At 46.0% G+C, this 12,020-nt stretch overlaps 2 protein-coding genes across 8 annotated transcripts in view; one reads left to right on the forward strand and one right to left on the reverse strand.

The window, feature by feature from the left end:
- Nucleotides 1-3,382: 3,382 nt before the first annotated feature.
- On the reverse strand, nucleotides 3,383-9,684 carry pofut2 (protein O-fucosyltransferase 2). The gene is made up of 9 exons (XM_018743090.2): nucleotides 9,453-9,684; nucleotides 8,138-8,388; nucleotides 7,527-7,671; nucleotides 7,336-7,446; nucleotides 7,116-7,182; nucleotides 6,219-6,344; nucleotides 5,939-6,119; nucleotides 4,289-4,412; nucleotides 3,383-4,078 (listed from the first exon to the last, which is right to left on the reverse strand). Exons 1-9 carry the CDS (start codon nucleotides 9,665-9,667, stop codon nucleotides 3,925-3,927), a joined length of 1,374 nt encoding a protein of 457 aa, XP_018598606.2. The 5' UTR covers nucleotides 9,668-9,684; the 3' UTR covers nucleotides 3,383-3,924.
- A 1,203-nt stretch (nucleotides 9,685-10,887) lies between these two features.
- myo1b (myosin IB) overlaps nucleotides 10,888-12,020 on the forward strand; it is a 67,488-nt gene continuing 66,355 nt past the window's right edge. For all 7 annotated transcript variants that reach the window (XM_029257962.1, XM_029257965.1, XM_029257964.1 and 4 more), the window contains exon 1: nucleotides 10,888-11,040. The gene's annotated coding sequence lies outside the window, so the exon portion shown is untranslated. The remainder of the gene's footprint in view (nucleotides 11,041-12,020) is intronic.

Consider the following 12,020-nt stretch of genomic DNA (forward strand, 5'->3'; position numbering starts at 1 on the left):
TATGCCAAAGGGCATGGGCTCGAATCCCATCTCCTCCTGTAGTACCCTTGATCAAGATACTTACACAGTGGAAATTACCCAGCTGCATAAATGGGTAAATGACTGTAAGTGGATTAGTGTACAACCCTAACCCTGTAGGTCACAGTGGACAAGAGGGTCAGGTATACACACACACACACACACACACACACACACCACTTGTCCTGAGCAGGGTCGCGGCAAGTCAGAGCCTAAGCCGGCAACACAGGGCGCAAGGTTCGATGGGGAGGGGACACACACAGAACGGGACGCCACTCCGTCACAAGGCACACTGAGCGGAACTCGAACCCCATACCCACCAGATAGCAGGCCTGGGACAAACCCGCTGCACCACCACACCCCCCAGAGGTCAGGTACATAAATCATAAATAAATTTTGACACATAAATATTATAAAAACACAGCAGACACATGGTGAATTCGTGAATGAGTGAGTAGATGGATGCTGGCTGATGACTATTCTGTTTTACCTTATTTTTACTGCAGCCTGCCATCTACTGGTGACCATATGCAAACACATAGAAAGATCCACATTACTCTACTGTACTCTACTGTACTGTATGTTTTATAAGTTTACTCACATGTCACATCTCAGTTCCTCATGAAAAATCCAGCGCAAGACCATGTCAGTGACAAAGCTGTAGAAACGCTGAGGATGTCCTGACTAGAAAAATATTATCTCTCATAATGTATTAATATCATAAGTGACGTCACTAGGGTGGGTGCGGGGGGGGGGGGTACCGAGCGCACCGGGTGACACCATCAGAGAGGGTGATACCAAAATGACTCTATAAAATTTGTGTTCAGTGTTTCAGGACAAATGTATTATTTTGTATCAAAATATCCCTGCCTGTAGTTATTAGAACAAAACATGTTTCGTAATAAAGCCCAGTTTATATGTATCAATATTATTCCGACAAAGATAAAACTATGCTAATTACGTTTTGAACCTTCCAATGCGCTCCGCTCGGAGATCTCATTACCCAATTACAGTGATGCTTCGAATCACGTGGTTTTGCCTCCACGCGCTACGAGCACGCGTTCTTGTTTCCGTCGCGGCTGGCCTCGTAGTTTTTGATTTTGTCACGTTTTGTGGTGTTTCTGTTACAGTATTATGGTAATTTGTATTTGTGAACCTACATCAGTAACGTTAAAATAAGCATAATTTTGATGTACTCCTTAAACGTTTTTACTTCGAATTCTATTGTTTTCTAACCGAATTCAGTTAACCGTAAATGTAAATACACACAGTATGTGCATGGTGTAATTTAAACTTGTAATTTTAATTTTGCTAGATTATTTCACTACTATTTCCATTACATAGTGATATGAGTGATATGAATTGCAATTTGCAAGTAACATTAGTAGAAAAAAAACATTACTAAGGATTCTGTATGGTCTGGACTCTGGTAGGAGAGGAGGTCCATTGGGGGGAGGTGGGGGGGTGACACCATGAGTTACTGCACCTGGTGGCACCGACCCTAGTGACACCACTGACGTGCGTCAGTGTATTTGCTGTTCATGCAGTTCGGAGAACTTATTGCAGGCCCTTCAGTGACACTGGTGTAAACTGAGGAGAGCACCTATGACCGCCAGCACGCAAATGTTTGCAAACGCTTCTGCTCACGTTCTTCATCCTTACGGGAAGGAAGGAACCAACGGTTAACACAACGGTGATTTGTATTATTATATATTCATTCGTCTCACACTTTTCCGCAAAGGGACTTACGGCGAGAGGGTTACACACCAATTACAAACATTTACATTTATTTATTTACCAGATGCTTTTCTCCAAATCGACTTCCAATGAACTCTATGTAGCGTCATCAGCCCACACACCTTATTCACCACGGTGACTTACACTGCTAGATAGACTACTTACAATGGGTCATTCATCCATACATCAGTGGAACACACACTCTCTCTCTGTTACTCGCACACTATGGGGAACCTGAACAGCATGTTTTTGGACTGTGGGAGGAAACCCCCACAGACATAAACAGGGATCAAACCCATGTCCTCTTGCACCACTCAGTCACTGTGAGACAGCAGAGCTACTCACTGTAGCGCTGTGCCAATCAAACAGTGATTTAGCCACTTATACAGCAGGGTAATTTTTATTGAATTGACTCACAGGAAGTACCATGATCAAGGAATGGGATTCGAACCCAGGTCCTTTGATTGAAAGGACTCCACTATCTGCCTATTTGATAAAGCAAACGTATTGTGTTTCTGAAGTCAGCTTTGGATAACCTATATTCCCAAAATTTCCTTGCTGTTTAAAAGGGTAAATCAGTGTAAGTCCCCTTGGAGAAAGGTGACAAATAGAGGACTGAATCAGTATTAATAAATTAATTATTTTCAGCTTTTGTATTTATTTATATACTTAGGTCCCAGTGATGTGAAGGGTCCTTTTGGGTTATTTACACTGTCGGTCCTCAGTCCATGACTGACTCAGCTGTCCTTACAGCCCTTCGCTGTGCAGTATAATCTCATTAATAGGAAAAATTTATTTCATTTAATTTCAGAGAGTCACACAAATCGGAGCATCGCAGCAGATATGAAAGAGAGAAAAAGCAGGACCATCGAATGTGCACCACGTTAATAACAATTCCGCTGTAATTTATTTCCCTTTATTAAAAATGATTTTTGTACACAGTACAGTATTTTTCATGATACATCATCTGAACATTTTTTTTCTTCTCCATTTGTAGCAAAGTGTGGTTACAGCCAACGACCAGAGCAATAGGAATAAATTATTTCTGGGTCTACCAACAACAGCAGAATTGGCTCTGAAAGGCACAGTTCAGTGAAATGTCAAGGAGGCAGGTGACACATAGTGTGAAAAATGGCGTGGGGGTGGGGGTGCAATGGTAAAACGATAGAAAGTCAACAAAATAACATTTTGATGCACAATGCCTCCAATCTCCAGCACCAAGTATAGAAGAGATTGAACCAAACTAACTCAACTGGGGAGTGAAAATAATCTAGAAAAGGCTTTTTGACTATTTCTACCACTGATTTTATTTTTAGGGAGAAAAACTACAGCAAAGTGGTTTTTCGTAACACGATGGACGCTGATGAAGGCATCCGGCCAGTTTCATATTTACTAGGGTGTTCCGAGCACCCAAGTCCTTTACGAGATTCTTAAACCGAGTTGAACATGCAATATATCATTTATAAAAATAAAAACAAACCATTAATGCATAATTCTAAATAATGCATCACCTCCAACCTATATTAAAAAAAAAAAAAAAAAAAATTCTGGATATTCTACCGATAGTGTCTTAAATATGGAAAAAAGCACATACAAAAGAAAAAAAAAAAAAAATTTATATATACACTTCTGGCAGTTGCAATATTGTGTGCTTCAATAATACTATACATAAAACAACACTAGAGGGTAAAAGTACATGAGTGGAAACGCTGAACATCGATTCTTCATTAATGACTAATAAAGGAGCTGATGAACATGCTTTTTTGGCCTTTTACCTTCTGCTCAGTGCCCTAAAATTAAAATTAATGCCTTTATGCAAATTCCTCCCCAGCAACGATGTAACATAACTTTTTATATCAAGTGAGGAAAAATAATACTGATTAGATGGCATCCGACCAGCTGAACCAATAACTGATCAATGAATCAGTGGTTGATCAATAGACAGTGACTGAGGTTTGGGTTCAAGTTTCACAGTCGGGGGGGGGCTGAAATAGCACAGCGTCGATGCATTTAGGATACGCTGAGACGTCCACCCCAGATCCCAGTTCAACTTCTGCACAGTACACAAAAGGGAAACTTTCCAGCCATAGAAGGTACTAGAAGGTCCAGTGTGAGTGGATCATAACCAGTCCCGGATGTGCGTCCCAGAGCTGGAGAGAGACGGAGCCGTCAGTAAACGATCTTCCAGTGCGTGGGCTGCTCACACTCCTTCTCACTGTCACCGCAGAAACGGTTGTAGGTGGTCTTGGGGTCGAAGCCCAAGATCTCCCTCTCCTCGTGGATGCGGAAGGAAAAGGTGGAGACAGACGTCCCGATGAAATACCTACGGGGGGAGAGAGTCCAGTGTCATTATTACATGCTCCTCTGCCCCGAGACCGTGTGTTTGACCTGATATTTGGGTTTTATGCAACTGACACAGACTTGAAAGATCTAGTTCATGTGGAGCAACCAAACGTTGATTGAAAAACAAACTCTCATTTCGGGCTGAATACAGTTTTAGGGATTCCAATGGCACCAAGAGCTCTTAGCATACCTGGCGTGTGCGCAAATGCATTGATCGATAATGGCGACGCCCCCATCTCTGAGGAGCTCTAGGTTCTCCTGGGAGGGCTCGAACCGGACCATCTCGGGCAGCATCTTCTTCAGCTTCTTCAGCTCTGAAAAGTAATGGTTAATAGTCGTTCGTGTTCTGTTTCTACGCCAACGGGGGTGGACACACACACACACATACACACGTCAGACAAAACAGCCCTGATTGCTGCACCTATAACGTTAATCAATCAATACTGATCGTTAGAGAAGTCCTGCTGCATGTCCATGAGTCTCGGCAAAAATAATATAATTTTATCACCAAGTCACAATAAATAAAAGGTTAACGATACAGATGCTGGTCAAATTATTTATGAGTTGCGTAAAAATCTCAGCTACTGTATATTAGATAGTGGGGTGGCGCAGGGGGACATGGGTTCGATCCCTGTTTGGTCTGCATGGAGGTTGCATGCTCTCTCCCTGTCTGTGTGGGTTTCCTCCAGATGCTCTGGTTTCCTTCCACAGTCCGAAGAAATGCTGTTCAGGTTCCCCCATAGTGTGTGAGTGACAGAGAGAGAGTGTGTGTTCCACTGATGTATGGATGAATGACCCATTGTAAGTAGTCTATCTAGCAGTGTAAGTCACCTTGGTGATTAAACAAACAAACGTAAATGTAAAAATACCTTAAGGCTCATAAGCATCATTATTATTGTTATTATGAATATTATTATTAGTATTACTGCAGTAGTAGTAGTAGTTTTAGTATTAGTATTATTATTATTAGTATCAGTATTATAGCATAAAAAACATAAGTATATGCTATATAAGTATACATAGCATAAACAGATAATTTAAAACTATATCACAATCATTTTAAATGACTGAAAATAAATGTTTTTTCCAGAAACTGTTCATTTACGTTTATATTTATTTATCAGACACTTTTGTCCAAAGCGACTTCCAATGAACTCTATAGTGTTATCAGCCCACACACCTTATTCATCAAGGTGACTTACACTGCTAGATACACTACTTAAAAAATCAATTCAGTGCCGATTGTTGACTCATTCATCCCAAAAATATGTGCAGTGTTCCTCTTCTTACTGATCACACACACTCAGAAACGTCAGACACAGGCTGTAAACACTGTCGAAGTGAGTTGAATCACAGCGGTCCCACACTCCTATTTGGATGCTCTTTACCACCATCTATGGAAACACAGGTCACATTCACACACACACACACACACACACACACATCTTCGGAACCGCTAGTCCCATACGGGGTTCCGGGGAACCGGAGCCTACCCGGCAACACAGGGCGTAAGGCCAGAGGGGGAGGGGACACACCCAGGACGGGACGCCAGTCCGCCGCAAGGCACCCCAAGCGGGACTCGAACCCCAGACCCACCGGAGAGCAGGACCTGGTCCAACCCACTGCGCCACCGCGCTCCCCGCCAGGTCACATTCATTCTGCAACTATCACAAATGTTAGTGTATAGACCGAAGGGGGTGGGGGAGGTGGAAATCCTTGAAAAACATTAATAAACTGGAAAATATTTCTGTCTGTGCAGATTTGTAACAAGGAGCCAATGTCCTCACATAATGGGTCTACAGAGAGCACTGTGAGGTGCACCTCCGTTTAGAAGTACCACCTTCCTCGTCGGCATCCGTGGCGACAAAGACACGCTCCAGCTTGAGCTTCTTCAGGAGGCTGCGGATCTTCTTCACCGCCCCCTTTAGACTCGGGACGTCCTCGCGGTGTCCCCAGATGAAGTCCTTCCGCCGCAGGTGGACCCCTACGTAAGGACCACCCCAGGCACTGCCGGGCTTAGCCTGGGGGTGAAGGAGAAGTGATCAACCCCACCCGGAGCCGCATTCGCGTCACACGCTCACCGTGAACGCAGAAACACCGAAGGAACGCGAAAGCTCCACCTTCATACGGGTCCAGTCCTCCTGATAAGGGGTCAGGTCCTTCTCGTCCGTGGAGTTCAGGTACTTTGCCCGGAACTCATCTCCGATAATGCGCAGGTGCTTGGCAAACACCATGCTGCGTCTGGTCTGGTGGAGAAGGCAGGACTTTATAGTGACCTCCCTATGAGGCTCCACCCCTCTAGCCCCAGCCCTGCCAATCAGGAGACCTAGAGAGACCTCCCAATTTGCATATTTACAAGAAACTGCAACAAAATTATTCACAGTTCTTAGTTATGTCGATTTTTGCGTTATGATTACCTAAAGTTTACTGATTACAAAAATACCACTGGATCTCCTACAGTGCCCATGTTAATGTGGTACGGAACATTCTAGACTGCATCTGATCCTAAATAGTACTGGAATGTTTGGTGTTTGTAACCTGGTGCCAAAATTCATTAATATTAATGAATATGTGGAATATTTTTCTAAAATCTGACATATAGTACAAACTAATGCCAAAAGAATGATTAATGTAACAAAGCTGAATGGAAAATGCAAAAAAAAGTAAGAAAAAAAAAATTCAATGTAATAAATTTTAGTTACATTGCAGATCTGTGGATCCAAGTAGTCCTGCATCATAGCTTCTCAAGTGACACAGTTTTGCGGTCCAGAATTTATTCATTTCAGGACAGCATGTGGCGCAGTAGTTAAAACCAATGCCTTTCAATCAAAAGTCCCGGGTTCGAATTCCTGCTGTACTACATTTGAAAAGGTACTTATCCTGAATTGAAACAGTAAAAATTACCTAAAGTTCTAACTACAAGTGACTGTGGAGAGAAGTGTCAGATAAACAATGGGTAAATTAATTAAATATTAATAAATGAAATCTTTTGAGCTTATAGATTTTTTCCAACTTACATCCCAGTAATCTTTCCCAGCGTAGTGGTCATGGAGGACAGTCTCGGCTCTGTCCAACATCACAGAGCTGTTGAGAAACAATTAAGAAGCTCTGAAACCGCAGCCTTCAGCCGAACCCGTCCTTGCTCACGATCACATCCGAAAACGCCGAGCGCCAGTCAGGGTATCAGGACTTAACGACATACGCGGAGCTGTGCTGCTGGTTTCCATAGTAACTCACGTAGCCGTGATGTTGTCCTGCAGGTACGGGGCCAGGATGGAGGCGTGGCCTTGAGCTGACAGACAGGTGACGTTGACACCTCGCGTCTCCTCGTAGCCCCAGAACCAGCCTCTGGGAGACAGCGGCAGAGATTTCAATCACACCTGTCACGGCATTGCGGTAAAAAGCGACACGCACACACATACACGCACCTGTAGTAGCCCTGCTTGTCCTTGGTGTACGCGAGCTTCTCGATGCACGGTCGCACATCCACCTTCTCCTCCCACTTGCCTTCGGTCCATCCCTCCGCGTAGCTCTGCAGCACCAGGATGTGGTCGATGAAGGGCCCCCCAGACTCTACACTCAACACACGAGCGCCGCTGATTAGCACTACGGCTACCTCCGCTTCTGCTTCGCCCTCATCCACGGTGACACGGCCCACGGTTCTACACTGGGCTATTTACACAGATGGGCCCCTTCGCAGGAAGAAACAAACTGGTCACTTTATGGGACCTAAACCTGCGAGGTACCGGGTGCGAGTCAAAGTCCTATACCGCCATGCATGGGGTTTACCTTGGAGTCATATAAGTGAGGTTCAGGTTCAAATTTTAATGATATTTTGCTGTTTGCCAATTTAAACACATCTTTGGGGGGGTGGGGATGGAAGTGTCACACCAATCTGTACAGCAGGTGGCGAAGTGCTTAGAGCTGCCGCTTTGCAATCAAAAGAAGTTAGATAAAAAAATAATAAAGTGAGAAAAAGGAGCTTCCTAACAATTGTTTCTGTGTAATCATAAAAAATAAGAATGTTAGGGAGGCTCACCAGCGATGAACTCCTCGTACTCCATGACGGGCACGTTGGCTTGCAGGCTGGTGATGCTGAAGAACTCGCCCCAGGGGATGCGCTCCTGGTCGATTTCGGGGCTCTGCCAGTGGTAGAGGCGCCCCCAGGGGGGCAGCACCAGCACCCAGTCACCCCGCTGGCGCAACGTCTTCACAAGAGACGCCATGCGGATGTACACGTCCCGACGCAGGTTGAAGCCCTCGGGGGGGTTCACATCATACAGCAGGTACCTGGGTGCACGTTCTACCGTTACTCATTTACTGTGATTTTTTCCCCCCACTTTTACGTAACCCGAGGAGTCTGCCACTCTGGAGACAAACTTCCGCCAAATTGATACACGTAAGAGCTACACATGGCATTTATGTCCAGAGACATACACTGATACAGTATTTGACCCTTTTACACAGCATGGTATGTTTACTACATCAATTCAGGGTAAATACATCTACATTTATCCGATGTTTTCTTCTAAAGTGACTCACAATGTTATTCTACTCACAAGTATTTACTCATTTATACAGCTGGGTAATTTTACTGGAATAATTCGGGGTAAGCACCTTGCTCAGGGGTACTACAGCTGAAGATGAGATTCAAACCTGCAACCTTTGGGTCCAAGAGCAGGAGCTCTAACTAATACCGGCCTGCATTTTAATAGAAAAACCTTCAGGTTATAGATCCGTGTCCTTAACTGTTGTCCGATACAAATGTTGTTATTTGTATTGTGGCTAGATGTGCCAGCCCTTTATTCGGTGGTTCCAGGTCCAAATCTGTATAATCCTTGATACACTAAAATTATCCTGCTGTAGAAATGGGTAAACTGATGAACCTTGAAAGTGCAACTTTCTTTAGACACAAGTGTCAGCGTAATTAACAAATACACATGTAATCATGGTCTCATCTAATGGACATAACGTGGAGTAGAATGTGAAATAATCTGCAGTAAAATGATCATTTCACTGGAGATAATTGACAGCGGTGTGTGTGAGACGCGGCAGCCGGTAGAGATCACAGATATGCCTGGAACTCGTTTCAAGTTTCAAGTGTGCAGTAAGTGATACTGATAGCACGTGGTCGTGGAGCAGGACACGGAACGTTCGAGGTCTTTCCGCGCATCGCGTGGCTGGGATGCGATGATGATGGCACATCGTTCTCAACCGCCTGGACTGGACCAGTGTGACTGAATGAGCCGTGCAACCGCGGTCTCCAAGTAATAAAAGCATAGAGAAACGGAGAACCTGGGTCCTGCACAGGTACAGACTGAGATACAGTATTACAGGTTCAGGCGGGTCTGTACCGGACATCCCGGGCGGCCGTGGCCGGGGTCACTCTCGCCGCCTGCCCAGCGCTAAAGGCTCCGTAGTCGGACACGTCCTGAGCTGCTGCTGCTGCTGCTGCTGAGGAGGAGGAGGAGGAGGAGGAGCCCGTACAGACAGAGGCGACGAGTATCAAGGAAAAACACCCGGCAATCCTCCGTAACAGAGCGCAACAGAACCGCTCCGCGTCCGCCATTTCTGCAGCCACGCACTTCCGCGATGTAAGGACACGTGTTCCGCTCCTGGGCGTCTTTCGCAGCCTGGCAACCGTCGAGCCACGCCCCCCTAACCCCTCCCGTCGAAAGCCGTCGCCGCCATTTTTTTCAGCCACGTGTTCCACTCCTGAGCGTCGTCGGTGGCCTAGCAACGTGGAAGCGCGCGCCCGAAGAAGCGCAGACTTGACAACACGCGTGAGCGTGGCGATTCTGGGCTTTGAAAGGCCAAAAAAATACTAATAAAACGTTACAAGAGGTCTGCGAGTGGTTATTGTGAATTATTATGTCATGTTGCTCTCTCAGTCACTTTCAAGGGCCGAATCGCGATGTTCCGGAGCCTCGTATCGGGGAACCTCGTCCATTACGGCCGATATTATATTAAATTATCTATCTATTAACTATCAGGTCTGCTTGGCACCCACCACCCACCACGCCTCCGTATGAGTAAGAGGAAAGTAAGCGAGAGGAGAGTCACACATCATCATGTCCCTTCCAAAATTTAACGAACCCTGCTCCTGCATTGCCGTAACCCTTAGCTTAGGCTTAGCCCCCCCAAGTGTTTGTCATTGAGGGTCAGCGCTGTGCCCCGCGGCACCCTCTTCACTTCTACCCCTAAATTAATACAAGTGCTTATATATATGAGAAACATATTTCTTAGATATAAATGATAGAGATCATCATGAAGAAGCGAAAATAAAAGTCGAACTTATGAAGTTACAAGGTTATATAATTATGATGACACTATGTGAACATCACATATGCACAGGCCGCAAGTTTTAACTTTAACGACTGAAAACGGACTTCAGAACTAAACTTTTTTCAAAACTTTAAGTTCGTTAAGTGAACGAATATGTCTTTCTGTGACTCTTGTGATCTCCCAAAGGGGGCGCTGTTGCATCTCCTCAATTAGCAGCGGGAGCCTGGGCGGAGAGGTAGGTGTGTGTGTGTGTGTGTGTGTGTGTGTGTGTGTGTGTGTGTGTGTGTGTGTGTGTGTGTGAGAGAATGGGCGTGTTTGTAGGGAGGATGAGGGCAGGGGCGGAGGTCCAGAGATGTGACACCCGGACGGGAACCACGCCCCCCATACCCAGCCCTGCCTCCCCCACCCCTCCAAGCTCTGCCTCCCCAGGTCCAGTCCAACCCAGCCCCCCCCCCCGGTCCAGCCCAGCCACCCCCCCACCGTCCCCAGAATCTCTTCGCACCGTTGAAGGTACACAGAGCCGCGTTCGCCTCCACGCGCGTTGCTTCCCACGGACACGGCAGCACAGGGAGCGCCGCGCGCAGAGAGCTCTGTCCCGGGATTTTACCCAGTGTTCTTCACACAGCGCGCGCCGAGCGACGGAGGAGCCGCAGAGAGGCAAGTCCCCGCTTTTGTTACACTCACTGTGCGCGTGGTGCGTGGCGCTCGCGATTGTTCCACGGCCATGCCACGCGCCGCTCGGGACAACTTCACACACTTTCCTGTGATCTTCTCGGGTTTGCCGCGTGCCTGCCGTAGTGTCCCGCCGCACCGCAGCAGAGAGTGTGTCTGAGTTCGCGCTTCCACTTTCCTCCTATTTTATTATTTATTGCATTCATTGATTGTATCATTTTTTCATGTTCTGTGATTTATGCGCTTTGTGAATACCGCCGGTCGTGACTGAACGAAGAACTCTGTCATATACTTCTCTCACTCTCTGTATGTTTCCTACTTCTCCAGAGTGTATGTGTAAGTCCGTCCTTGCCCTTCCAGCGCGTCCTCTCTCCATCTCTGCGCTTAATTAATCAATTAACCAATTAGCTCTTTAGTGACGTTACAGAACTGGGATCCACTGCTGCGCTGGGTCTGTGAAACCAGTCCAGCAGTGGGTTTAGTTCTTGTCTTTCAGGGTAACTTTTGCCTGGTGGGGTCTGCGTGAGGTGGTCTCTGGGGCAGATTTCCCCCCCCCAAAAAAAAAAACCATGGCAGAGTTACTCCTCAATGCTCTGTTCTTGTTACAGCAAAAGGAAATCCTACTGGACTATAGATGAGGTTTGTAGAGTGAAATGTGTGTAAAAACATGTGAGAACATACCCCCCTTCCTTCTGTGTTTTACCCCCCAGGACAGAAAGACATTCTTTCCATAGTAGAGGACCCAGTCTGGTGGATTTTATGGAAAGTGTTGAGAAACGGGGCTGTCTGCTTTGACCGGGTGGGTGGAGTGATGCGTGGTGGGAATCTGTTTCACTCTTTTTAACTTCTCATTTTAATGAGCTATGAACAGCCCTGGGGGAATCCTCAGTAGCCCCTCCTTCCTGTTCTCCTGACTTCTCCTTGTAGATCCACTGTGGTCTGGGATCTCCTCGTACATTCAGGCA

This window comes from Scleropages formosus, chromosome 14, assembly GCF_900964775.1.
Source record: "Scleropages formosus chromosome 14, fSclFor1.1, whole genome shotgun sequence".
NCBI lineage: Eukaryota > Metazoa > Chordata > Actinopteri > Osteoglossiformes > Osteoglossidae > Scleropages > Scleropages formosus.